This window comes from Squalius cephalus (assembly GCF_949319135.1).
Source record: "Squalius cephalus genome assembly, chromosome: 13".
Classification (NCBI taxonomy): Eukaryota; Metazoa; Chordata; class Actinopteri; order Cypriniformes; family Leuciscidae; genus Squalius; species Squalius cephalus.
In genome coordinates this window covers 33,070,691-33,098,476 of record NC_137134.1, presented here as the reverse complement: position 1 = coordinate 33,098,476, position 27,786 = coordinate 33,070,691, and the positions used below count along the sequence as shown (strand labels likewise).

The 27,786-nt window shown below is 38.7% G+C and overlaps 3 protein-coding genes across 4 annotated transcripts; all 3 read left to right on the top strand.

Moving 5' to 3' along the window:
* The first annotated feature begins 844 nt into the window (after positions 1 to 844).
* LOC307169948 (piggyBac transposable element-derived protein 4-like) lies at positions 845 to 8,292 on the top strand. Of its 2 annotated transcripts, XM_079890833.1 has the most exons (6): positions 845 to 1,139; positions 4,759 to 4,908; positions 5,314 to 5,369; positions 5,632 to 5,719; positions 5,864 to 7,588; positions 7,813 to 8,292. In XM_079890833.1, the coding sequence occupies exons 1-5, from the start codon at positions 911 to 913 to the stop codon at positions 5,896 to 5,898; spliced, it is 558 nt and encodes a 185-aa protein (XP_079746959.1). In that variant the 5' UTR covers positions 845 to 910; the 3' UTR covers positions 5,899 to 7,588; positions 7,813 to 8,292. The 2 variants fall into 2 exon arrangements, with proteins under 2 accessions (XP_079746959.1, XP_079746958.1); XM_079890832.1 differs by lacking the exons at positions 845 to 1,139; positions 4,759 to 4,908; positions 5,314 to 5,369; positions 5,632 to 5,719 and having other exon boundaries at positions 5,895 to 7,588.
* Positions 8,293 to 11,138: 2,846 nt separating this feature from the next.
* On the top strand, positions 11,139 to 21,786 carry LOC307169924 (uncharacterized protein). The gene is made up of 4 exons (XM_079890795.1): positions 11,139 to 11,310; positions 15,658 to 15,976; positions 17,328 to 19,029; positions 21,268 to 21,786. Exons 2-4 carry the CDS (start codon positions 15,919 to 15,921, stop codon positions 21,332 to 21,334), a joined length of 1,827 nt encoding a protein of 608 aa, XP_079746921.1. The 5' UTR covers positions 11,139 to 11,310; positions 15,658 to 15,918; the 3' UTR covers positions 21,335 to 21,786.
* Positions 21,787 to 26,877: 5,091 nt separating this feature from the next.
* Positions 26,878 to 27,624, top strand: LOC307169980 (uncharacterized protein). The gene is made up of 2 exons (XM_079890888.1): positions 26,878 to 27,409; positions 27,542 to 27,624. Exons 1-2 carry the CDS (start codon positions 26,932 to 26,934, stop codon positions 27,613 to 27,615), a joined length of 552 nt encoding a protein of 183 aa, XP_079747014.1. The 5' UTR covers positions 26,878 to 26,931; the 3' UTR covers positions 27,616 to 27,624.
* Positions 27,625 to 27,786: the final 162 nt, after the last annotated feature.

Sequence of the window (27,786 nt, the reverse complement as noted above, 5' to 3'; positions counted from 1 at the left end):
ATGTCTTTTGTTATTGTTTCTTTTCATTATGTAGTTTTAGTCATTTTGCTGATGAATTGTGTGTCTTATGTTTATTCTTCAGTTCCACCTCTACTGGATAGTGGTCACTCACTTTCAGTGCCTGTGAAGACATTAAATCTGTTTTAGTAACTTACTAAACCAGTCCTCAAATTTAAAAACGTTCTGCTCATTTAAATGCACAGTAATAACTCATGTCTTTGAGTGTGATTAAGTTTGTAAACCTGGTACTGGGTCCGGGATTACATCATTAAGAAGACCATCCTTTTATATTTGAAAGTCCTAATTAAACATTGAAAGTCAGTTATTAAAGAGCTTATCTCTACTTTTCACACACAAATCCATCGTTTTCAAATTGTATATTATTTAGACTGTAAGTAGATTGTTTAATATCGTTCATGTTTGATGAACATATAGCAAGCCATATTTTAAACAAAAAATGTCATTCTTTTTAAGATTATGGTTATGTGGTTTATTATGTTGGCATAATACAACCGAAATGATTACCGAATGAATCTCTAAATACATATTTGATCCTTGGAAACAAACTAGGAGAAACATATTGCGTTTCAGCTCTGATTACCTTATCTCTGAGCTAAAAACAGCCAAGAAGATACATAGACCTTCATCTTAGGCTGTTTTCTTCAAAATTAGTCCATTCTGTTAGTTTCCCCTTAACAATCCAAATTTGCCTCATGAATCCAGTAACGCTGTGAGTTCGGCCAAACTCGGCGAAGATCGTCAAAACATGACGACGCACGAACCGATGATAGCTGAGGATCTTAGCATTACGTAGATACGTCGATCTTACCTCTGAACCAATCAGAGCCTGGGAGTGTGTGCGCGCGCCCGCGTAATAGAGGAGCCGCGCGCGCACGAACACGGTGAGCAGATGAAAATGGCCAAAAACGGGGATTTGAGTGATTTAAGTGACTTTGAACGTGGTATGGTTGTCGGTGCCAGACGGGCTGGTCGGAGTGTGTCAGAAACTGCTGATTTACTGGGATTCTCACGCACAACCATCTCTAAAATATCCAGTGAGCGTCAGTTCTGTGGGAGAAAATGCCTGGTTGATCGCAGAGGTCGGAGGAGAATGGCCAGACTGGTTCAAGCTGACTTAGGTAAAGTTGGTTTTATATTCGCACTTTTTTGCTTAAAAACTGTCTCAATAACAAGCGCAATAAAGCACATTTTTGCGAAATAAAAGCAGCTACATGATCTTTAGGACAAAGATGGTGAACTACAACACTCCACAATCGATCAAAATGGGCAAATATTGTTTTAATGGCATACAAAGTTGCGAATGTTCACTGAATGTCCAATGTGTGTGGTAAACAAAATAGGGACCGTCTAAAAAGTTATATTTTTTTTTCCATTGTGTGCAAACAGACAACTACATTTTTACAAAGTACAGATGTACCAGCAATCTCTGACATTGTGTTCTTCTAATCTTTTGTACTTTAGCAACAATAAAAAGTGCATTATAATGATTGTATTTAGGAAACCTGCCTCACTGTACATAATGTACATAAATATTTTTAGAATAAAATTACATTAATTCACCAAAGGGATCTTTTACTATCCGAAGGTTGTAGCATGTTCCTAGTGACCAGTCTGACTTACTACAGGTGAGATTTTGACAAAAAGTCCCTTACTGTATGTACAGTTGACAAATGTTTTTTTTTTATTACTGTAATTCACCTTAAGTATTTTTTCATGTTCCAAAGGCTGCAGTGCTTTCCTACGGACCAGACTGACTTACTACAGGTGAAATTTTGACAAAAAGTCCCTTACTGTACCTACAGTTGACAAATGTGTTTTTTTTTTTAATTACTGTAATTCACCCTAAGTATTTTTTCTTGTGCACTAAAATGAAACTTAGTGCACCTGATTCCACTCATTATGGTGATTACAATCAATAACTTACAATAAGACTCTGCCCATTACCGTAGTGGCCATTTTGAAAAGTACAGTGTTACCTTTTTTGTGGTACTCCTCATTCAAATTTTGTTCAATTTTTACGAAAATTGGCTCAGATAATCTTTGGACTGAGCCACACAGAAGTGACTGAACAGATGTTTGATTTTTGCTACTGTTCCAGATATATTTTTCTCCAAATTTGACCTGTATTTGTTTCCTTATGGTAGTTAGCTTAGCATGCTAATTGGTTAGCATGAACCATGAACCATTCCGGTTGTGGGTTTGAATCCTGTGTGGCACATTCCCAGATCGCAAGAGGTATTGTGGCCTTAAGTGGTGGAAAAGTTGCTTCTGTTCCAGACACATCGTATATGTGAACGAACTCGATAAATACAACATGCAGCAAATTTATACAAAAATGATTCATTCTAAATTGCTTCTCACTTTGGACCTTTGGAACTATTGGACCTTCTTCATCTTGCCAAAAACGCAACTTCCCAGTGGCGCAATGATATGAGTGACCGGTATCTGACCCAGAGATAATGGGTTCGAGCCCTGCGTGGCATGATTTTAAAAAATTGTGTGTAATGTTGTGTCATGTCGATTCCTTTATTATTCAACGTTGTACTAATCTTTTTTCCTCTTGGATTAATGTATGTCTTGTTCATTCTATGTTCATTCTCATCTGAACTTCTGTTCATTTTGAGTTCATTTTCACCTATACTTCTAAACCAGCTCTTTTTTTCTTCAATTTCTGCTGTTTTTACTCTTCCTGCTCTTGCTGCTGCTTCAGGGGCTTGGCCCCGTATCGCTGCTTGCAGCTATATTTCCACTTGTTCCTTAACCTGTAACCAAGAATACTAACACACACAGACACAGTTTCTTCAAGATTGGATTTGGTGAGGAGGAGAGTCTTCTCAAAACATTAAGATAACATGTTCTTTCTCTCAAGGAGAGGATACTTTAAATCTAACTGTAAAGTAAAGACTTTAACTAAGAAATGGTCTCTAAAATATAGGTTTCAATGACTCCTGAGACCATCGCTATCAGGGTAGCCTAGAAAAGCAGATGGATGTAGTGACACCTGTTAAAGAAGTCCATATTTCATCTCTGGAAGCCAGGCTAAATGAGCAAGCACTGTTACTGCATTCCTGGCATGGGCCAGACCCTTACGTTACACCTCAGATATCAAATACAGACATTTAAAGGATCCATTAAATAACATGTTCGATAATCACACTGGTAATTTCTATAACAAAGTAAAATCTCATAAGCCTAGAGAAGTCATTCAACTCATTTGATATTTAGAAGGAAAACTATTGATTAATACCTTGATTATAATCACTCATTAGATATACATTGAAGCAGCAGTGTGTTCCAGAATCCACTTCTTCAGGACTTCATAACAAAAACTTAACTTGAATCATTACAATAAGGGTGTTGCTTATTTATAACGTTGAAAATATGATTAACCTAAAATATCTGCATTTTTTTTGATCAATGAAAGAATTGTGTTGTACAAGGAACAGCAGTTCTAATACATACTTTTACCTAATACATTTATCAAAGTTAATTGAGTAGAGTGATTACTAGGAACATACTATAACCATTGGAACATGAAAATACTTACAGTAAGGGAGGTATTGTCAAAATTTCACCTGTAGTAAGTCAGTGTGGTCACTAGGAAAGCACTACAGCCTTTGGAACATGAAAAAATACTTTAGGTGAATTACTGTATTTTTTTCTTAAACTTATGTTTATTGTACGTACAGTAAAGGAGATATTATCAAAATTTCACCTGTAGTAAGTCAGTCTGGTCACTAGGAAAGCACTACAGCCTTTGGAACATGAAAAAAATCCCTTTGGTGAATTACTGTAAATTTTACATAAAACATATTTGCGTACTGTATGTACAGTAGCCTACACAAAAGTACACTAAAGCAGTCTAGGTGAATACGCAGCAAATATCAAACCTGAAACTATTTTTACCCTGGTTGGCAACTTTTTTTTTTTTTACACTTGACTATATGTTCATGGTGCTGTCCACGTATGTGGTCCTGAAGGTCCTACATGATTAAGTCTGCAACTTGGGTAAAGTTGGTTTTATATTCGCGGAGTTCCGCGTTCAATATCTCGTAAGCTGAATATTGTTACTACACAAATAACATTGTTTTAATATTTAAATCTTCCTCAAAACGAGCTTTCCTTCGGGTATGAACTTTGCAGATGGTCCCTTCTTAGCAGCCTGCGCATAGAGATCAATGTATTTTGTCCAGTGCGAAGGAAAGATCGTTTTGAGGAAAATTATGTTGTAGCTTCTGGTGTTTAATCTGTAGTTATATGTGATAGGTGTTTTGTGTAGCAACAACGTTTAGTTCACGAGTTATTGAACGCGGAAGTCCGCGAATATAAAACCAACTTTACCTAAGTCTCAAGCTGATAGAAAGGCAACAGTCACTCAAATAACCACACGTTACAACCAAGGTGTGCAAAAGAGCATCTCTGAACGCACAACACGGAGAACTTTGAAGCAAATGGGCTACAGTAAGAAATTCGGACGGGCTCAGCTAAATAGTGCAATAAAAGATGGGGAAAACGCTCCCTCTTCTGAGGAAAATGTTGCTTCTGAGAGGAAAACTTTGTCTGAGGAGTCTCAATTTCTGCAGCAACATTCAGATGGTAGGGTCAGAATTGATCATTTTATTTATTAAGCATTAATTAGAGTAATCAGAAGTTTACCTGCCAGTCAAAGCTTGATGGTTTGCACATTTAATGACTTGTTGAATTGCACCCATTCCTTGTTTTATTTACAAACTACAGAAGGACAAAGCCTTCAAACAGAGACCGAAAGAGAAACAGAAAGCAATGGAGCGATTGAAAGCCAAGGCTGTTCAGAAGAAGGACCCGAAAGAGAAACAGAAAGCAATGGAGCGATTGAAAGCCAAGGCTCTTCAGAAGAAGGACCTTTAAGTAAGAGACACATGGCTTTATGCCTGTCATTCTTTAATATGTCATTTAAATGCTGTTTCCATAAAACCCCTAAACATGACAGTTTGTGTAAAACGTCGTAGGTAATAAAAATGATATTTCCCAATCATGCTAGGTCTTTATAGATTGTAAACATGTCGATATATTTTTAAAATATTTTTTTTTGTACACGATGCTATCTGCGTTAGCTGTATTACAACATTTCACTGCATTTTAATAATTAGAAAGTTGATATTGGTCCTTTCTTTTATTGTTATACAAAAAAAAAAAAAAAAAAAAATTTATATTTCTTATTACAATGTATATTAAATATTTTTCAAAATTTGAGTTTAATTTTGATCATGTTATTATGGTATCTAATATCAAAATGATTTATTCTCTGTTCAGGAGGTAAAAAGAAACCCCTCAAGGCTCCTAAAAAGCAGTCGAAAGATGTGGATGATGTAAGTTCATACATTGAGGTTGTGGTTGAAGTGTTTATGGTTTGTGAACTGGACAGATCAGATGCCTTAGAGTAAAGTAATGACTACAGAAATGTATGTGTAAGAATGTAAAGTACATTGAAATGCAATGCAAGTCGCTTTGGATAAAAGTGTCTGCCAAATGCATAAATTAATGTATCTACCAGTCAAAGTTAGAACATTTTGAAATTATTGTTTGTACATTTTCTTGACACTCATTCTATGTTTCATTTACAAACTACAGGAGGACATGGCTTTCAAACAGAAACAGAAAGAGGATCAGAAAGCATTGGAACAATTGAAAGCCAAGGCTGCCGGAAAAGGACCTTTAAGTAAGAGACACACAAAGCCACCCATCATTCTTTCCTATTTAAATGAAGTTTTTTGTTTATTAATGTAATGTAGAAAATATTTCTTTAAAGTTTTTGAGTTGTTCCTTTTCTCAACAAAGTTTCTTCTTTGATTTCGTTCCACAGCTGGAGGTGGCATCAAGAAGTCTGGGAAGAAATGAATGTGTTTCAGTGTTTATTTGCTTGCTGTTCAAACCATCAACTTATGAATTGGGTCCACTATAGCAATGTCAAATGAATTTTTTTTAGTTACTTTATATTTCTCATGTAAAGAAAATGTTAAAAGGAATAAAGTTTGTGATGACTGTAAATTTAAATTTCAGATTTTAATGTCTTTGATTTTTGAAACCTAATTCAAAGCTCAGTACAACATCCAAACATTTCACAGACTCAGCCATGCAGTCAGTTCTTAGACAATAATAACACCTTTCATCTTGCGGCAACACAAAGATGCAACTGCGAGGGAGCCTAAACAAAGTCTGCCTTTGTTTTGGATTAGACTAGTTGAGAAATCAGTGTTTATACAAGTGCGGTTGATGCAAAAGTTATAAACCTGTGCACCTCTGTGGTGCGGCCATTTCAAACTCGACAAGATGAAGAAAAGCTACACGCTCACCGAAGCAGTGGACTACCTTACTGAACCAGACAGCGAGCCGGAGTCTGATGGCAGTGAAACGGAGAGCGCGTCAGATGAGGATGTGGAGATTCAGCTGACATCGGATTCTGACTCCTCATCTGACTCAACTCAGAGTGAGGAACTGGATGACACACAGGAGACACCCGATCCTATGTGGACATCAAAAAATGGACTCCACTGGTCACCCACTAATGCCGAGACGTTCCGCTTCGTGCCAACCGAGATACCGACACCCGGACCGACACGTTACGCAACCGCTCGCATCGTGGACCCTAGGTCTGCATTCCAGCTACTGTTCACGGAGGATATGGTAAAATTAATTGTGGACAGAACAAATCTACAGGGGAGACGATCCGAGACAGATTGGATTAATGTGGATGCAACAGACGTCGAGGCTTACCTCGGGGTGCTAATTCTGGCTGGAGTCTACAAGTCCAGAAATGAGTCCACCCGGAGCCTGTGGGATGACCACACAGGCCGGCCCATCTTCAGGGCCACCATGCCCCACCGCAATTTCCAGAAGTTCAGTTCTAATGTAAGATTTGACGACAGACTGACCCGACCTGGACGTTACCGGGATGACAAGCTGGCGGCATTCAGGCCAATCTGGGAAAAGTGGCTGCACCGCCTCCCCCTTCTCTTCAACCCCAGGGTGGACGTCTGTGTGGACGAGCAGCTGGTCGGGTTCAAAGGGCGCTGCCGTTTCCGACAATATATGCCCAGCAAACCGACAAAATACGGAATTAAGATCTGGGTCACAAGTGCTGTTTCCACGTCTTACGCATGGAAAATGCAGATTTATGCCGGGGAAATCTGCAGAATGCGCTCCCGAGGTAAACCAGGGACAGAGGGTTGTGCGGGACATGACTGACGGGCTGGAGGGACACACTGTTACCACAGACAATTTCTTCACCTCTCATGCGCTGGCAGAGGAGCTGCTGAAGAAAAAAATTGCTCTGGTTGGAACGATCCGGAGGAACAAACCAGAGCTTCCTCCACACCTTCTCCAAACCAGAGCGCGAGCACCCAGATCCTCCGGGTTTGCGTTCAGGAAGACCACAACGGCCGTGTCGTATGTGCCAAAACGGGGGGAAAATGTGCTTTTGCTGAGCACCAAGCACCGAGAGCCCGATGTGAGTGGAGAGGAGCACCAGAAGCCTGTGATGATAATGGACTACAGCCGGTGCAAAGGAGCTGTCGACAGCCTGGATCAGGTATGTGCTATTAGCAACAGTAACTCACATTTTTATTTTATATACCTTTATGTATATTTATATTTATATATCTTTATGTGGTGTTCTAAAATATAGGCATATTTAGTACTAAGTTTATCATGCATTTTTTTCTCTTGTTTTTTTTTTCTCTTATAACTTAGATACATGAAAAAAAAAATAGATACATGTTATTAATTTTTCCTTGATCTTTTTTTATTTTTCAGGCTGTTCGCGCATACAGCTGCAAGACGAAGACAAATCGGTGGCCGATGGCGCTCTTCTTCAATCTAATAGATGTCTCTGCTTTCAACGCCTTTGTCCTGTGGGTGGCTGTTGAACCTTCCTGGAACCAGGAGAAAAATTTCAAAAGGAGGCTGTTCCTGGAGGAGCTGGGGAGGATGCTGGTGTATCCCCAGATGGAGAGGAGAGAGCGCCTCCCCCGCACACCAGCCGCAGCAGCCATGGTTCAATTACAGCGGAGCGGAGAGGCAAGTGGGTCTGCAGACACCCATGACAAGAGGAGAAGGGGGTGCAGTTTCTTCCCTAACAAAAAAAGAAAAATCACCACCACCTGCTCAAAATGTGGCATTTATATCTGCAAGGAGCATACGTTGCAATTCTGCAGCTCCTGCCAATTTTGTTTTGAAGTTTTTAATGTTTTATGTTATATAATTTAGAAAAATAAAAGTTCATGTTCATGGTGATCTTTTAGTTTTGCTTGCTTTCTATAGCAAATTTTGATGTGTAGGGAGACAGGCACAGGTTATAGTCACCTCGTAGAATTCAGGAAAAGGTTTGCAAGATGTTTGCAGTATGTCAATTATGTAAAATGAATTATACAAATTGATAGTATAGTCACCAAAACTGGAATTTAAAAGGTTAAAATCCTGAAATTAAATAAATATTTGGTAGTTATGATGAGAACTGATACTGGTTAAAATATTTAAGTTAGTAAAAGTTGAAAATAATAATAATATATAATATTTTAGGCAGTGTTTAATATGTGACCATTTTTGGTCATTAACGCGCTGAATGGTGTTTTTTTTTTTTTTTTTTTTTTTTTTTTTTTTTTAATCTGACATAACACAAAATCTTTAAATGCACCAGAAATAATGTTGCCGCTAATCATTGACATATTCAAGACTGTGATAATCCAAAGTTAAAGTTTTCTCTTTGCATTTAGTGTATGGAAAATAATAAAATTTTTGTGTTTTTTCCTCTTATACAAATTGATGGTATCGCCACCAAAACTGGAATTTAAAGGGTTAAAATCCTGAAATTAAATAAATATTTGGTAGTTATGATGAGGACTGATGCTGGTTAAATGATTTAAGTTAGTAATAGTGGAAAAAAAATATAATATATAATATTTTAGGCAGTGTTTAATATGTGACCACTTCTGGAAGTTGAATGGTTTCGCAGAATTTGGAACAACAGCGTTCAGCATATCGTCTCCATAAACCACAATCCTGTGCATAAACGTGCTATTAATAACAATGATATCATAATTTATATTTATTGTACAGTGTAATTATGTGACACTATCTGCAGAAATACAAGCAATTATTTCATACATGCTTCTCCTCCCTTGAAGGACTATCAGGCTTTAGGATAAATAACATGTTATAGACTTCAGATGATGGGATCATGGTGGCAAGCTTTATGCGTGCGGTCTTCAGCTTGAGGCTATATTACGTAAATGCTCATTATCCTATAGGGTATATAGCCTAAGTAATTAAATTAATATAAAGGGGCGATTTGTCCACGAATGGCTTAAAGGGTAAGTTCGGTATTTTACACTTAAAGCCCTGTTTACAGATCGTTTCTGATGAAATAGAACGGTTAAGATTAAAATTTGGACAAATGCTGCTGTCCCGAGAATTTTAGGTTTCTTTCGCTTTCCCCAAAACCTCTAGACTGGGTGTATAGGTGCACTGGAACAATCCTTCCTAAAACGCATTAAACTTTCGTTTACAAAGACGTGAAACTCACGGAGTGGTCAGGGGTGTTCACTGATATGCTCACACAAAAATCTCTGTAAAAGATGCTTTCCAACAGGTGTTTTACCATTCGTAGTAAAATTGTGGACCTATTTTTCCAAACGCCTCACACCCGTACATTCTTCCGTTGAGAGCTTGAATAATAGACACTCCAGTCCAGTTTCCGGCGCAGAGTAATACCGTACCTCACAGCACATCCAATACAAGTCAATGGAGTTGGACAAAAACTATGATAAAACCTGTTGGAAAGCATCTTTTGCAGCGATTTTTGTGTGAGCATATCAGTGAACACCCCTGACCACTCGGTGAGTTTCACGTCTTTGTAAACGAAAGTTTAATGCGTTTTAGGAAGGATTGTTCCAGTGCACCTATACACCCATTCTAGAGGTTTTAGGGAAAGCGAAAGAAACCTAAAATTCTCGGGACAGCAGCATGAGTCCAAATTTTAATCTTAACCGTTCTATTTCATCAGAAACGATCTGTAAACAGGGCTTTAAGTGTAAAATACCGAACTTGTCCTTTAAATGAACAACTACTAGTCAACTAGAAAAAAATTTAGTCGGAGGCAGCCCTTCCACATATTTTCGAACCAGGCCATTCTGGGTTGAGCGAGCGACCCTGCGGAATGAGCGAGCGAGCGGAATATTCAGAAATGTGCTCTCCGCTCACGAGCTCTGATCGGAACAAACCCGAACCACTGTCTGCTGAACTTACGCAGAAGCATCAAAATAGACATAACCAGCTTTTTAAAAAAATGTAAAACTAAACATTTAGACTATTTTAGTACAAATTATGAGCTTATTGCTGATTTTTTATAGTTCTTGACTAAATTAGAATATATTAAGTTTTTTTTTTTTTTGGAGAAAAGTTTTGGGTGGGCCTGTTGAAAAGTGGGTGGGCCTAGGCCCGTCAGGACCACCCATAATGCAGTGCCTGGCGCGAACAAAAAAATACCCTAATTGGCCCATAAGAAACATTTTTTTTTTTTAAATGTGAGGGGGCCTCACTCAAAGAGCAGCCTAGGGGCCCCTGACCACCTTAATCCGCCCCTGCCCACCCTCTATGGGCGGGTTGAAAACATGCGGGACAGCCCCTCCTACTGGCTGTAGTCTTAAGTCTCTGGCCAAAATATCCTCCGATGATGTAAAATGACGATTTTTGCGTCATCTGATGATTTTTTCCAGACAAAAAATACATAAATCTCTCATCTCAGAGTGGAAAGCACGGTCATTCAAAAATACTACAGGTTTTCTACTAATACAAAGCTTAATGCTAAATCCTGAAGTATCCCTTTAAGTAGTGGGGTTACCCGAGCTGTGGGAAAGGTACCAGTGTGAAGAGAAGTGTTAATGATGTAAGTATTGAATTTTTAATAATGAAAATGTGTTTGAAATGTTTTGAATTGAAATATTCACAGCTTAAATATTCAACCATGCTGAATTTCAGCCCATAAAAATGCAAGCATGGTTAATGCAATGCAGTGCAATTCAACAAGCTTTTTTTGTTTCAAAAACATTTGGCATTCTTTTACTTCCATAGCTCTGGTTCACGCTGTCCGGAAACGTCACGTCCGTTACCAGTTGCATGTGCTCCAATGTATTATAAACACAGGCGTCAATATTGCCTTATCAGTTTTAGCCCGAATCAGACTTAGAGAATATTAGTGGAAAGGAATCGAACAGAACTTGTGCACGAACGGCTGTTACAGGACGTTTCAGAACGGTATGGTTTTTTTCAGCTTTTTTTGTGTTGATGTCTCATACTTTTTATACGCGGTTATTTGTAAATGCTACTGCTGTTTATGTTAAAACACGCAAAAATATCCATGCATTTCATAAAATCGTTCTACCTCATAATATTACAATCCTCGAAGGGATTATTTGATCAGCACTCACACACACTCTCTCTTTCTCGCACACACACACTACAAAACGAATGTAGCCATCAAATATCTGTCGTCAGAACCATGAGCACCATGAACAAACAGGGACGGACTGACAATCTGTGCGTTCTGGAAAAGTCCAGAACGGCCGTCCAACCGAGGGCCGTCGGCACAAAAAAAAAAAAAAAAAAAAAAAAGAAGTCTAATAAAGCAATATGAACAGCCAACAGCAGGGGCACTAATATGATCACTTATATGCTATGTGTAAAAAACAACAACTGAGGAAGAAGAGTCGGCCTATAGCCACTGACAGAAAGTTAGTTTTATAAGGCTGCACTTTTAAATTTGCTTACATTATATTTGAATAGCAGTGGTCTCCAACGTGGTGCCTGTGAGTTGCCCGCTAAACACATTCTATAAATAGTCCCAACTTGCCGTCGGGGTTCCAGACATCGAATAAATATAATTTTGCGACCTTTTCAACTAACGTTTCAATTTGAATTTTTGCCTCTACAAAATTACCCAGCTTTCTTTGATTATACGCTGTCATTTGCGTTGCGTATGAGAAACATCAAATGGCAAACGCTCAAAAAGCGGAACAAAACTTGTTTGATATGAGCAGCGCATTATCAGCTCGGCCCAAAAAAACAGCGATCGCGGACAAAGCTGATCTCGATCACGCAAACATTACACAGAGCTGCGCGATCCACTGAGAAGCATTTCAGTTCAGCGCAGAATTCTCTATCTCTCTTATAAACCCACAGATGACTATGTGATTTAAGCTTGTAAAAAGCCAGATGAAACATCGCTGATTGACGCAAAAACAAAAACAAACAAAAAACAGGCGAAACATTGTTCCGAGAACAAACCAGCTAGAAGACATTTCACACCAAAACTTATGAATTTACTATAGTAAAACAAACTTTTTTTGGCAGAAATGTGCCTGTATTCATATTTAAAATGCTGTTATATTAATATAGTCATGTATAAATGTATTAAATGTAGGCCTAATGCAGTAATGTTTTGTTTAGAAGTTATGGCAGTTTATTTTTGTTTATTTTTTTTCGTTTATATTTATACTAAATGTTTGGGCTACTGTTTTTGATAACACATACAATAGGTTTATAGAAAATCAACAAAAAAATCAATAAATATTTTCATAATTTTTCAGGAATTTTTTTTTTTTTTTTTTAACGCTTGTAAGTCTGAACCAGAATATCAAGATATTTTATTATTTCTCATATGATGGTGAAAAGTAAAAAAGCTTCACCATGTTATGTATAATAAATATTGGAGTAACAAATACAAATTCCTTCTAGATTATTTTATCCCTTGAGGTAGCCCTCGCACACAAAAAGGTTGGAGACCCCTGGTATAGTAACTATATGTTTTATAATTACAAGTTTGTGTAATTTGGGGTTTCTGTAGCCAGTGACATTTCATTATTTGTATTTTATGGCATTGTACATTTTTTGTTTTTATTTGAAGGCTGAGGCTTCATTAATAAACACAACCCCAATAATCATCATTGGTTTTGAGATGTTACTTGTGAATACCTTGATAGGCTACAGTATTGTGGCATATAGTATCAGGACATCCTGGCTAGTGTCTGTCGCACACGGCTAGGCTAATGGCCGGATGATGGGCCTATTTGGGAGAAAGTCCAGGGCTGTTTTTTAGCCCCAGTCCGCCCCTGTGAACAAACATCATTCAACGATCGCTGGTGGGATTAAAATGAAGTTTGTATGTGTTTGAAACAGCGTTAATTACAACATAAATAAAACGATAGTGATGGAAAACACATCAACAAAGCATAAAACGTACTTGCATGTTGTGGTCCATAAACAACAGCTTCTGCTTTTAAAGTGGGAACTGCTCCATCTTTCAGGACAAACTTTTTTGTGAATCCGGTGTGAACTCGCTTAGATGTAGCAACTCTTCCTCTTCTCAACATGGGTGTGTGTCTGTATACAGCTGAAGCTACTACTAGACCTGAGTGAATTGATAGAATTATTTTATGCCGTGTTTTATCCATTAATAAAACATGAACAAATACATACAGTGAACTAGAGTATTTGTATTATCTGGCATACATTTGACAGTAATATATTATTTAGCCACAGCCACAAATGTAACACTAAACTGAAAATGGTAGTTTAGCAACATAACTGTATAAGAAACAGTTAAACAAATACATCTAGGAATATTAAAAAAGTGTATATGAATAATATTTAAAAATATATATCTCTTTAAAACTTAATGTCCAGAAACAATTTTTTTCCAATAAAAGGCATGTCAGTTTTATATACAAAAGTACAAAAGAAAGTGCAACAGTAACTTATACTCAATCTAAGTAGTCCTTTAAAAACACTAAGTGCAGCCACAGTGTAGTGAATTAAAAGACTTTAATAGAGTACACAAATAAACCTCAACTTAACAAGTTACGATTCAACAAGAGCAGCATTAAACCCAGAATGAAAATATACATATTTCAAGTATCTCAGGTAATATCATTCCCACAACCTGTTGCTATTATAAATTGTCCTTCCTGTACGTTGTTTCAGGGTTTAACCAGTTCAGTCCTGATCCGTTTCAATGGGCGTTTGCTAGTATCAAAATCCAAACTTCATCAAAATAAAGGTATTTCTAGGAAAAATCACTCTTAGACTTGTCTTGACAGTTTTCCGAATCTCCACAGAATGGTTTCGTTTTGCTTAAAAATTCAGAATAATACCAAGACAATAAATTCAAAGAAGGGAAAAAATAACAGAAAAGCGTGTAGGTCTTCAACCGAAATTGCGGCGCTCAGAAACACGGAAAAAAAGCCTTTTATACTGTCCCTGTCATTGGGGAAATGCAAGGCAAGTTTTAATCATGTGTCAAGCGATCCAATTCTCTCCTGCAAATGTAATATTTCACAATTGGGGCTTTCAAATTGGCTTTCTGACATAAACTCTCTAACAATATTTGTTAACTTTTTTATTCAGTTTCTCCATTTGTCTGAGAACGCGTATAATCTGCTTGCCGTGCCGGGGAAGTAATAAATGCGACTGAAAACATTGATATGTAATATGAAGATGGGTCCTTGCATGTTTTCGTCTTCCTTTTCTCTGTTTTCTTGGCTTTATGGACTTTTCTGGCGTGGTCTTTCTGGTGTCGTTCAACTAAAAGATTGTCCATAAATATTTAAATTTTATCTGTTACTTGGAGACATGTAAAAAGCCCTGCCCCAACACAACAAAACACTTAAATTACATTCAAGGATGTTTTTTTATAATAATAAAGTTATACTAACTTTACAATTGCATAAACATACGTATGTGTACGTAGTGTACCCACACTTTATGTAAAAAAGCACACGTATTCTCATGAGATCACGTTGATTCAGAGTTGGCGTCATCTGAAGTCCTGTCAAGAGTTGGTCTCTTCACAGGTGTTGGGCATCTCAAGTCTTCATAAGAGGCTGGATCCAGACTGGATCCAGACGTACTCTCTAGTTACCTCAGGATGGGCATCCCGAGATAAAACAGAGAAGCACAAGGAAGATAATTAGCTAAGCTGCTGTTCGCAACATTAAGCAAAGATAATCATCTAACTGTCATTGAAGATTGTCAGTATATGCACATAAAAACTGTTACGTGTTAGAGATCTAATTACCTTTATACAATGAATGTAGTTATCATAAAATCAAACCATGTTTCAGTTCATAGTTATGTTGCTGTAGTGGTTGAAGATGAGTGGCATTAGTGTTTGTTTTTTGTATTATTGATGTTTTATCCATGTCAAATTGAGAGAAATAACTGTATCATCTTTCAATTGAGCAGTTTTATAGGCTTTTATCATATCTCCTGACTCAAATAATGTGTTTCTAACTGCAAACACTCAGAATAAAGTGAGATGATCTGCTGATGATCCTGAATGGCTTGTTGAATGAGTGTTGATAGTCTGAGGCTCATCAATATTAACAGATCTGCTGAAAACACCCTTTATTTCATGACAATAGTTCCTGTTTTCACCTCATTTGTTATGCTGATGTCTTCAGATCTCCTGTAAATTGACACTTAAAGCTCATTTCATTGGTGTCAATAGACTGAGGGTATTTGATGGTTTCTATAAAGAGATACAGACATAAATGCTTAGATGTGTCATTTAAAACAGACTCCGTAACTGATAACTTTGATTTTCAGCTTCTCCTACAGTGAAATTCATCATCAGTGAAGCTCCTCCCACATCAATCACATCATCAGTGAAGCCCCTCCCACAGCAATCACATCATCAGTGAAGATCCTTCCACATCAGTCACATCATCACTGAAGCTCCTCCCACTGTAATTCTCCAATAAATGCTGGAATATTCCCATCAGTCTACAAGTGAAGTCGAGCAGCAATGTATCACAGGAAGAGCTGATATCTGTAAAGTCTTAGTTTATTAAAGAGGACAGTGAGAACATGAGTGATCCACAACCTTGCAGAATGAAACACGCTGAAGATACTGAAGAACAAAGAGGTTGGTGTTTTTTCTTCATTCATTCATGATGCTGAAGAACATTCATGTTAGAAACATTCAAGCACTTCATCACTTTTAGACAAACAGGTAAACTATGAAATAGAAGAATATTTTCTTTCTTGATTGTTTACCACAAATGGTCAGTAAAGGGGGGTTTGAAAAACTGTTAATGGTGCGTTCACACCAAACGCGAATAGTCTGGTGCGAGTGATTTCAATGTTAAGTCAATGCAAAGACATGTTTACGCGTGTCTGGAGGTCATGCGTCGCGAATTTTAGCGCAGCACGGTGGACGCGAATTCGCCTCAGTCGCGCGTCCAGTTGAAGCAGGGAAGAATGCAAGATCTTAATTGCAGCGGTATTTATTTAAACAAACTCTAATACTCACAAACTGGATGAAAAGAAACATGGACAGAAACAACCAAACATATAGCAATGACAACAGACAAGGAACAGACTGAAACACATTGCTTAAATACACAGAACAGAAGACTGGAAAGCGAGACACAGCTGGGACAAATGAACTCATAACTAATTAACAAGACAGGGATTAAATCACAGAGACACGTGGGCAAACTCGGTGTCACAGGCAAACATAACATGAACACAAAAGGCGCGTTTCCATTAAAGATTTGGGCAAAACTCTTTTTTTTTTTTTTTTTTTTATAAAAATCGATAAAAAAAACAAACTTGCGATATGACGGCGTTTCCATTAACCGATGTTATGCAACTAAACGTAATTTTCGTTTGACTAGAACTAGAAGTCATTCCAAAAATCATGGCAATGGATGTTGGTAAGATTATATATCACAGACACGCACCGCACAAGACATTATTATTATTAATGGAAGGAAACGTAGTCGTGTTATCCAAGCATTAATGGCAAGGAGAGACCCTTATACTGTGAGCGGCACATATGAGGTGTTTCTGGGGTTTTCTCACTCATTTCTGCTTTGAGGTCTTGATTGTGGCATTTATTTGAGGTTTAGAATCCAGTATTTCTGTCATTCTTTTGTCATTTATGAATTTAATGAAGAACTCTGTCTTGTATTCTGTCCAAAGACGCCGCGTCATCTACGTCAGCTGACCTGTAAATGCGCAAAAACTGTGTCCATTGCAGTTTTGCTAAATATTCCTTTTTCGAATTGCCTGAAAAACCACCTCATGCGAGCGTAAAAACTTTTTTGCGATAAATGGGAGATTTTGCGAAATTGACGTGTTTCCATTGAGCGTATTTCCAATTCGCAATTTCAATTTGCGCAATTTGAAGGGTAATGGAAACGCGGCTACAGACACTAAACGTGACAGATGTACTGGAAATGCAATTAAACTTTTTTTTCCTTTCATTTCAGAGCTAATGGAAGAGAGCGAGGAGAGTGAAGAACTGAGTGAAGTGAAGGAGGAGAGTGAAGAACTGAGTGAAGTGAAGGAGAAGAGTGAAGAACTGAGTGAAGTGGAGGAGGAGAGTGAAGAACTGAGTGAAGTGAAGGAGGAGAGTGAAGAACTGAGTGAAGTGGAGGAGGAGAATGAAGAACTGAGTGAAGTGAAGGAGGAGAGTGAAGAACTGAGTGAAGTGAAGGAGAAGAGTGAAGAACTGAGTGAAGTGGAGGAGGAGAGTGAAGAACTGAGTGAAGTGAAGGAGGAGAGTGAAGAACTGAGTGAAGTGAAGGAGGAGAGTGAAGAACTGAGTGAAGTGGAGGAGGAGAGTGAAGAACTGAGTGAAGTGAAGGAGGAGAGTGAAGAACTGAGTGAAGTGGAGGAGGAGAGTGAAGAACTGAGTGAAGTGAAGGAGGAGAGTGAAGAACTGAGTGAAGTGAAGGAGGAGAGTGAAGAACTGAGTGAAGTGAAGGAGCAACATGATGTCAAATCTGGAGAAAAACATTTGAGTCGCTCAAAGACTAAAAAGACATTTTTAAAGAAAAGAAGAGTCAAGAAATTTTTCACCTGCACTCAGTGTGGAAGGAGTTTAACAAGAAAACAAAGTCTTAAGCTTCACATGAGAATCCACACTGGAGAGAATCCGTTCTCATGTGATCAGTGTGACAAGAGATTCAGTCACTCATCAAATCTGAAAACACATGAGAGGATCCACAGCGGAGAAAAAACTTACAAGTGTGATCAATGTGGAATGAGTTTCACATGCAAAAAAAGTTTTGGGATTCACATGAGAGTTCACACTGGAGAAAAAACATTTGCATGTGATCAATGTGGAAAGAGTATCACAACCAAACACAGTCTTGAGGTTCACATGAGAATCCACACTGGAGAGAAGCCGTTCTCATGTGATCAGTGTGGGAAGAGATTCACAGCCAAACAATATCTTGAGAATCACATGAGAGTTCACACTGGAGAGAAGCCGTTCACATGTGATCAGTGTGGGAAAACGTTTCTCTGTGCATCATACCTGAAGACACACCTTACAGTTCATATGGGGGAGAAGCCACATTCATGTTCTGTGTGTAGAAAGAGTTTTTCACTTCTGCAAACTTTACATAGACATCAGAAAACTCATACTGGTGTGAGAGAGTACATGTGCTTTGAGTGTGAGAAGACTTTTATTTCAGCACAAAATTTAAAACTGCACCAGAGGATTCACACTGGAGAAAAACATTACAAGTGTTCACACTGTGACAAGAGATTCAGTCAATCAGCAAATCTGAAAACACATGAGAGGATCCACACTGGAGAAAAACCTTACAAGTGTGATCAATGTGGAATGAGTTTCAGTCAGTCAACATCTCTGAAAACACATGAGAGGATCCACAGCGGAGAAAAACCTTACAAGTGTTCACACTGTGACAAGAGATTTAGGCAGTCATCAGATCTAAAAAAACATGAGAGGATCCATAGCAGAGAAAAACCTTACAAGTGTTCACACTGTGACAAGAGATTCAGTCGGCCAGCAAATCTGAAAACACATGAGAGGATCCACACTGGAGAGAAGCAGCACACGTGTGATCAGTGCGAGAAGAGTTTCTCTTTTAAAAGTCACCTGAAGATACACATGAAGATCCATTCAGTGGAGAAACCACATCACCACAGTCTGAGATCACAGTAAGTAGTTCATCTTTATGTGGCGAGAAACAAAATCTCTTCTGTGTAAGTTAGTCACAGTCAAATCTCTCCTCTCCACCTATAGTTGGCGCTGTTTTACTGTGGCTGCTGTTGAATCATCCAGGTTGTGAATGAGGCCGACACCTGATGTGATTGTAAAGCACTTGGTGTGTACAGTAGTAAACAGTAGCGCTATATAAATGCCTCATTCATTCATTAGTTTCTAAACAGCCACGATGAGTAGCGGACATTTTGTTGTTTGATTGGTTTCTATTAACTCGTGTTCAACCCAACATGAATATGTGTGATATAAAAAAATCCGTCTGATTTTGACATGTGATTTGTCATGCAAAATCACTCTCTGACAGTAGGTGGCGCTCATGTCAAAACAAGCAGAAATAAAGCAATGTACATAGCAGCGCTGTGCAACTTTCTCTTTCTGACACCGCTTATTTTGGTGAAGATAAAACGTCAAACAGTATTTTCATATTTTCTAACAGCAGTTCATGTTTTTGTATTTGCTCTGGTGCTTATCAAGAATACAGAGACGAGAATCTTCCAGAATCTTCCTCTGTTAAAGGTATAGCGGAGGATTTTTTACTTCCGGGTGGATAACCTATACTATTGGTCCTCCTAATTGTCAATCATTCTGGTGAATCAATCAAACTTTTCAAAAAGTGGAGAGGGTGGGTCTCCGCCGCTATACCTTTAATGTTAGAAAGCCGTTGGAAACTATGTGATTGCTTACAGATTACACGGCAAGCATGCACCATCTAGAGTTTCATGACCAAACTAGTGATTTATAACACAAATCATCTTCATGATGTTAAAATAGATCATAATTGACCTTTCGCCGAGCCCCGCCCCCCTTAGTTACTGTTGCTACGTCCGACAAACAAATGGTCAAACACGACCAGCGCGACAGATTGCCATGACGGAAAGAGGTATAGTATACCCGTGCGTGTCAGTGACCTTTTTTGGAGCAATACCTCCGCGATATCCTCCAGATTGAGGCAAAAAGGGTTACAGCAGTGGAGGGATATATTATAATATAAAAATACGCAATGAAGGAGACACGACTACTATCTACGTCTCTATCGAGGCTAACTTTACCGGTGTTCATACACATCATTTGTGATTATGACAAAGAACAAGGAAACAAGTGTTTAAAAGCATTGTAAGACACTTACTGTTGTGTTTTTGTGTGAAAGAAAAAACTGTCTCTGAAAATAAAAGTGCTGTGAGCAATAATTTCTTATGTGTGTTTTTTCGCATAACACGACTAAAATTTTAAATGCTGCAAAACACATGGGAGTTATATTCCCGATGCTGTAGTTTATTTGATCAGTCACAGTATATCATTAATCAAGCTTAATTTGACTTTTCAACTACAATTAGGCAGGTGAACTGAAAGCTTTTACAATCTTTTAGCTATAACTTAGGCCTATATCATTGACAAAAGTATGTGGTGCATTTTATTCCAAAAATGATTTTCTTTCTCAAATTCATGCTTCAAGTTGACAAAGCACAATAAACGAAATCACACAATAACTGTTTAACCAGACATAGCTTTAATTTGCATCTAAATAACTTTCATTGATTGTCTTTCATAATGCACTTACCATAATATTTATTAGGGGGACAACAGATCACAAAAATCGCGGTTGAGACTATAATATTTATTAGTGGGGCAACGGATCATAAAACTCGCGGTTCAGACAATATTATGTTTTTTGAGTTACAGATAGGAGTTTTTCAGATCAGAAAAACAAAACAAAAAAAACTTTAAGTAACTTAGCCATCGATACCACAGCCAGCAGACGTATTTATGCTTCGTAATGTTCGACACATTTAACTGGGATTGGGGCCGTCCACACTGTTTTATCCATTGTAGGCACCGCTCACGTTGTGTTTTCGGCTTTGGGAATGGAAAGAATACAACTCCTCCAGACAATCTCTCGGGGTATGTAGTGTCCGATTTACAAACGCCATGGGCGCACGCTTCACCATCTTGCTAATGTTTGTCGGACCTGCTCACATAGTAACGGTTGCTATGATGTGTGATTGGACAATGGCCGTTTTGGGGGAGGGGCCGGCGAAAGGTCAATTGTGGTCAAACCAGATATGATGGGATTAAAATGACTATTGAAATCATCAGTGATCTTGACTTTGGGCTTCACTTTTCATTTCACATTTGTCTCTCATTTGAAATCTCACTTGATTTAATATTTCTTTTAGACCGGATGGACGTGAACAAGAAAGGAAAAACAGAAGCCAAAAAATCTGTCTCCTGACCTCAGTGTAAAAAACACTTCACATGTAAATCAAGTCTGAAGATTCACATGAGAGTTCACACTGGGAAGAAGCGGCTCAGGCTTTCGCTCTAAAATCACTTCTGCTTCTCATTCTGAAGAAAGACCATTTAACTGTGATCAGTGCGGTAAACAGTGAAGATTCACACAAAGGAGAATATTCATTCGTAATATTACAGCAGAAAAGACACGGCGGTGTGTGTTTCAGTGCTGGAAGTCCTTTGCTACAGATGATAGAAAGAGATGAACTGAAAGAGCACCAGAAAATTCACCCTGGAAAAAACTTTGGAGGCAAAGTTCAAGAGCTGAAGAAGAGGCCTTAACGAATCTTATATTAATTATTAACTCGTTCTTCGTTGTTTTTCATTAGAACATCTAGTTTCACTTCTACTCTTCCATGGATGTATCTTTGAAATTATTGATTACACTCTTTATTCATTTTATCAAAATCTCATTGTTATTGTCCTTTTTTAATTTTCTGCTGATTCTGCTTGAATTAAGAGCAATTTCTTCATTTTAGTTCTGAAATTCATGAAGTACCCTGATATGATTGCTTTTTGAGCTTTCCATGTTTTAAACTTCTCAACAGAGCTCTTATTTCACTGCACACATGACTGACATTGAATGAGATTTCTGTCTGTCTACATTATTAACAGTTTCACCCTTGATACCCAGTATCATATACATTTCAAAGAGTTTGTTTGAGTCAGTTTGATGTTTCATTCACACCATCAGGCTTCATGAAGTCAGAACAATTGTCCATTCACCCGCAGCAGTGTTTATTGACCTCCACCATCCTCCAAATGGCAGAGCTCTTCAGGAACATTGAAAAACTGTGGCAAGTTGACGTACGTTCCTTCAGGAACGAAAAGGAGGTCACCAGATCCTGACAAGACCAATATGTTGCTTAGGTGCAAAGATTTCAAAGCCCCAAAGGAAATGGTAATGCCCAGCCTCCAGAACACTGAACGGTACCTCGCTAAAGATCCAGATCAAGCTAAGGCGTACAATGCTGAAATGCTGAAATTCTGAAACTGACCCAGGCAGGAACTGTCAAGAAGTTGAGTTCCCACCAGTTGACACAGTCAGGGGAACAATGGTATATCCCACATCAAATGGTGACCCACAACAATAAGAACTGCATTGTGTTCAACTGTTCTTATCAGTATAGCACTTTGAGTAGCACTTAGCACTCCCATACCACTTTTCCACCAAAAAAGAACTGGTTCGGAACTGGTGCTGGTTCAGTGTTGGTTCAACTTGCGAACCTTCTCAGAACCTGTTTGTTTTTCCACTGACTAGAGAGCCCAGCGAACAACGTCGTTGCGTCACTGTGTACGTTGCCATAGGCTACGTCTTAGCTTTCCTAGAAACACTTGCGCCAAATTCAAGCAATTACAATGGCGGACTAACGTTACATCGTCTTTCTGCAAATGTTTCTCCAGGCTTTGCGATCCTATATTGGGGTCAGAAGAAGACGTTTAGAACACATTTGTGCTGCTCGTCTGGATTACAGAGGTTACGTTCGAGAAGAAGTTCGAAAATAACCCCGCCCCCAGCCCCCAGCATAAGCATGACATGGTAAAAGAACGGTTCTAGTCCAGCAAAGAGTTGGTGCCACTTTGGAACCAATTTTCCTGGCCGAGAACCGGTTCTTTGGCTGTCGAAACACAAAGAACTGAGTAGGCACCGGCTCCTAACCGGCACCAGCACTGCCTTGGTGGAAAAGGGGTATCAGTAGCACTTTCACAAGCACTTTGAGATTTGCTCCAAATGTAAAGTGCATTACAAATAAAATCTATTATTATTATTATTAGTAGTAGTAGTAGTAATAGTACCGAGGTCTGAACCTAAATGTGTGGCTGTTACCTGGCCCCACCTTCACTCCTAGGAGTGCTGTTAAGGTTCCGGGAGCACACTGTAGCTATTAAGTGGTTATGTAAAAGCCATGTTCCTCCAGGTCCGCCTGCTCTCTGAAGACCCTTCTGAGATTTGTCTGGCGTGACATGGAAGGAGACCAAACTCCATCGGTGTTTGAGTGGCAAGTCCTGCCCTTCCATACCCTGTGTAGCCCATGCTTTGCCAGTTGATCCAATATTCCATAAATCCGCTCTGGGCCTCAGCTGGCACTGTTCCACAGACACAGTGAGGTACAAACATCGACCAGTAAATTATGATGCTCCTACCATGTGTAACATTTAAAGGGCCTTAGTTACAGTACGACCCCCTCGAGTTAATCCTGCCGTACACCACCCGTGCCAAAGTCCTAGTGAGACCACTCTGTCGCTTACCTGATGACAGTAGACAGTGAAAGTCAGCCTTATCTTTCCTTTGCTGTGGCCCGTTGAAGAATTACACATAAACGACTGCACTCAATGTCCAGATTGGAGCTTTGTGCTGCCGTCACAGGAGCCCTGAGTCATGCCATTTTAAGGTATTTGTTGGCACCCGAGTGGCGGAAATTCAGGAGCTTACTGATCAACATTCATGGCGATATGTTGACTGCGAATGACCCCGCTAGATGTAAGTAGCTAGAGGAGCTGGTTAAGTCTAACCGGTGTAGCCATGGACCACACTTTCTCCTGCAAAGCTCAGACAAATGGCCGACCCCGCCAGCAACAGTAGTGAAAGAGTGTCATTCAAAAATTCGCAAGTCTGTATTCTGTTGAGTCACGACCATACCTGATAAAGAGCCTCACATACCAGATGTGCATCAGTACACCACTTGGAAGGAACTTGGCCACAGTACAGATGCTTCACGGGGAGGCAGGTCAGAGCAGGAACCCTAATGCTGATGACTACCATACCAGGGGCGCCGTCAGCCGATTTTGCCGGGGCTTCAACCCCGAATGTTTTGAGTGTAGCCCCGAATGTATTTTGAAAAGTGGACTTTCAATGCGAATCTCATTCACAAAAATGCAACAGGATGAAATCACCACAGTTTGATGGAGAAGAAAGAGCAGATCTGTGTGAAACTGTTTCCGGGTCTTGGTGTCGGGGAGCTGGTGCCTGGGCTCTTTTATGGCCGGATGCAGTCGTTTATGTGTTCTCTGCATGGGGCAGAAATTAGTTTCAGCTCTCAGACATTGCTGAGCCGAACTTCAAAGAAGAAAACCGCCTTTAAATTCAATCTGCACTCTGATGACCATCTGTCATGGACATGACAACACCACCCAAAACCTTATTATGATGATGGCGGATGTATAGATTCCAGTCATGGATTTAGAAGAAATGAAACATTTAAAGAGAGTGTTTTCACATTCCATCTCATTCATACGGAGCCCCCCTAGTCCCACTTTGTCAAAAAAATTAATTATAACTATCTCGTGGCCTCAAAATAGTAACTTGTGGCCTCAAGATAGTATCTCGTGGCCTCAAGATAGTAACTCGTGGCCTCAAGATAGTAACTCGTGGCCTCAAGATAGTTATAATTAATTTTTTTTGACAAAGTGGGACTAGGGGGGCTCCGTACATTCAACACCGCACAAGCCGAAACAAGTTAAGGGGCTTAACTAACATGACTCCTATTTGTGGGTGTTGTTTTTAAAAAAAAAAAAAAAGTTTAAATTCCAAAAATGTTCATTTGAAGCAAAATATTAGGAATATAAAAACAGTCAAATTTTAAAAAACAAGAACCTTTTATGTGTGTTGTTTTATAAAAATGTTTACATTCCAAAAATTTGAATTCTAAGCAACATAGTAGGATCATAAAAACAGTCACATTTTGAAACCAAGAACCTTGCTTGATTCTGAGATGCTGAGATTAGATTCTCCAGACACTTTTTAAACAATAAAAAAATTTACACTTTATTTTAAGGTGACAGTTACATTGTACTTAAATAAGCACTGTGTAATATTAATTAACTACATGTACTTAATATAGACTTGAAGTTAAGGTTAGTTGTAATTGTGCATAATTTACTGTTATTACTTTATGTTATTACTTGATGTGGATGAAGTAAGTTCGTACATTGAGGTTTTGGTTGAAGTGTTTATACATAAAAACTGAGATTATGGTTTGTGAACTGGACAGATCAGCTGCCTTTAAGTAAAGTAATGACTACATGTTGGAGCCATTATGTTAAATTGTATTTTTTTGTTTGTGACTGACACTAGAGGGCATATTAGTATTTGAGTATATTTAAGGTGATGATGAGTTACAGGTGCGGAGATTGAAGGTCAAACAAACTTTTTGACCGTGCAGTGTTTGAGAGTCATGTTTGTACAAGACTGTGCTCATACCAACACAGTTTGTTAGCAATAAGTCAAAGTAAATTGTTGAGTATAATTTTTGTTTGTTTTATTTGTTATTTGCAATGCCAAAAATGGACAATAAATGGATTTGGCATATCCGAATATGGAGAAGGTATATATGGACAATGAATATGTTATTCCTCAAGACAAAGCACGCGTCAGAAACAGACTAAGCAATCTGCGTCCCTATACAGAAATGTATCTGTAAGAATGTAAATGTACCTTGAAATGCAATGCAAGTCGCTTTGGATAAATGTGTCTGCCAAATGCATAAATTAATGTATCTACCAGTCAAATTTAGAAAATTTTGAAATGATGGCTTGACTTGTTGAATTGCACACACTAATTCTATGTTTTATTTACAAACTACACATAACTACATGTGTGATACCTCACCACGTATCACACATGACCAGCGTCGGCCAATAGTGAGCCTACGTGGTGACGTGCAACACAGACGCGCTACGCTTAAACACTACGTGAAAAGACCCGAGGCCCAGAGATAAGGAAATGAAAAGTGGAATAAAGTCGTTATTTTTGTTTGTTTTTGCGCACAAAAAGTATTCTCGTATTCTTTATACATTTAAGATTGAGCCACTGGAGTCACTTGACTATATTAACGATGTCTTTGATACATTTTCTGGGCCAGCAAGTTTCAGTCCCTTAGAAGCATATGGAGGAGTGAGACAACTCTCAGATTTAATAAAAAATATCTTAATTTGTGTTCCGAAAATGAACGAAGGTCTTACGGGGTTGGAACAACATGAGAGTGAGTAATTACTGACAGAATTTTCATTTTTGGGTGAACTATCCCTTTAATATCGTTCATGTTTGATGAACATAGCAAGCCATATTTTAAACAAAAAATGTCATTCTTTTTAAGATTATGGTTATGTGGTTTATTATGTTGACATAATACAACCGATCAAATGATTACCGAATGAATCTCTAAATACATATTTGATCTTTGGAAACAAATTAGGAGAAACATATTGCGTTTCAGCTCTGATTACCTTATCTCTGAGCTAAAAATAGCCAAGAAGATACATAGACCTTCTTAGGCCGTTTTTTTTTTTTTTTTTAAAAGAGTCAATTCTGTTAGTTTCCCTTGGTAAATAATCCAAATTTGCCTCATGAATCCAGTAACGCTGTAAGTTCGGCAAAACTCGGCGAAGATCGTCAAACCATGACGACGCACGAACCAATGATAGCTGATGATCTTAGCATTACGTAGATACGTCGATCTTACCTCTTAACCAATCAGAGCCTGGGAGTGTGTGCGCGCGCCCGCGCAATAGAGGAGCCGCTCGCGCACGAACATGGTGAGTGGAAGAAAATGGGCAAAAACGGGGATTTAAGTGACTTTGAACGTGGTATGGTTGTCGGTGCCAGACGGGCTGGTCAGAGTGTGTCAGAAACTGCTGATTTACTGGGATTCTCACGCACAACCATCTCTAGGGTTTACAGAGAATGGTCCGAAAAAGAGAAAATATCCAGTGAGCGTCAGTTCTGTGGGAGAAAATGCCTGGTTGATCCCAGAGGTCAGAGGAGAATGGCCAGACTGGTTCAAGCTGATAGAAAAGCAACAGTCACTCAAATAACCTCACGTTACAACCAAGGTGTGCAAAAGAGCATCTCTGAACGCACAACACGGAGAACTTTGAAGCAAATGGGCTACAGTAAGAAATTCGGACGGGCTCAGCTAAATAGTGCAATAAAAGATGGGGAAAACGCTCCCTCTTCTGAGGAAAATGTTGCTTCTGAGGGGAAAACTTTGTCTGAGGAGTCTCAATTTCTGCAGCAACATTCAGATGGTCAGAATTGATCATTTTATTTATTAAACATTAGAGTAATCAGAATTTTACCTGCCAGTCAAAGCTTGATTGTTCTAATGGTTTGCACATTTAATGACTTGTTGAATTGCTTGTTTTATTTACAAACTACAGAAGGACATAGTCTTCAAACAGAGACCGAAAGAGAAACAGAAAGCAATGGAGCGATTGAAAGCCAAGGCTGTTAAGAAGAAGGACCTTTAAGTAAGAGACACATAAAGCCACCCGCCATTTAATATGTCATTTAAATGCTGTTCCCTCCCCCCTCCCCCAGTTTATTCATCTAATGTAGAAAATCTATAAAGCTTTTGTCAACAAACATTTCTCCTTTGTTTTCTTTCCATAGCTTGAGGTGGAAT

Excerpts from the sequence above, each read along its gene's own strand:
- LOC307169924 (XM_079890795.1), top strand. The coding sequence starts at position 15,919 with ATGAGTGATCCACAACCTTGCAGAATGAAACACGCTGAAGATACTGAA. Across the intron at positions 15,977-17,327 it reads AGATACTGAAGAACAAAGAG|AGCTAATGGAAGAGAGCGAG; the intron begins GTTGGTGTTTTT and ends CTTTCATTTCAG. Across the intron at positions 19,030-21,267 it reads CACCACAGTCTGAGATCACA|ACCGGATGGACGTGAACAAG; the intron begins GTAAGTAGTTCA and ends TATTTCTTTTAG.
- LOC307169980 (XM_079890888.1), top strand. The coding sequence starts at position 26,932 with ATGGGCAAAAACGGGGATTTAAGTGACTTTGAACGTGGTATGGTTGTC. Across the intron at positions 27,410-27,541 it reads TCTGCAGCAACATTCAGATG|AAGGACATAGTCTTCAAACA; the intron begins GTCAGAATTGAT and ends TACAAACTACAG.
- LOC307169948 (XM_079890832.1), top strand. The coding sequence starts at position 6,331 with ATGAAGAAAAGCTACACGCTCACCGAAGCAGTGGACTACCTTACTGAA.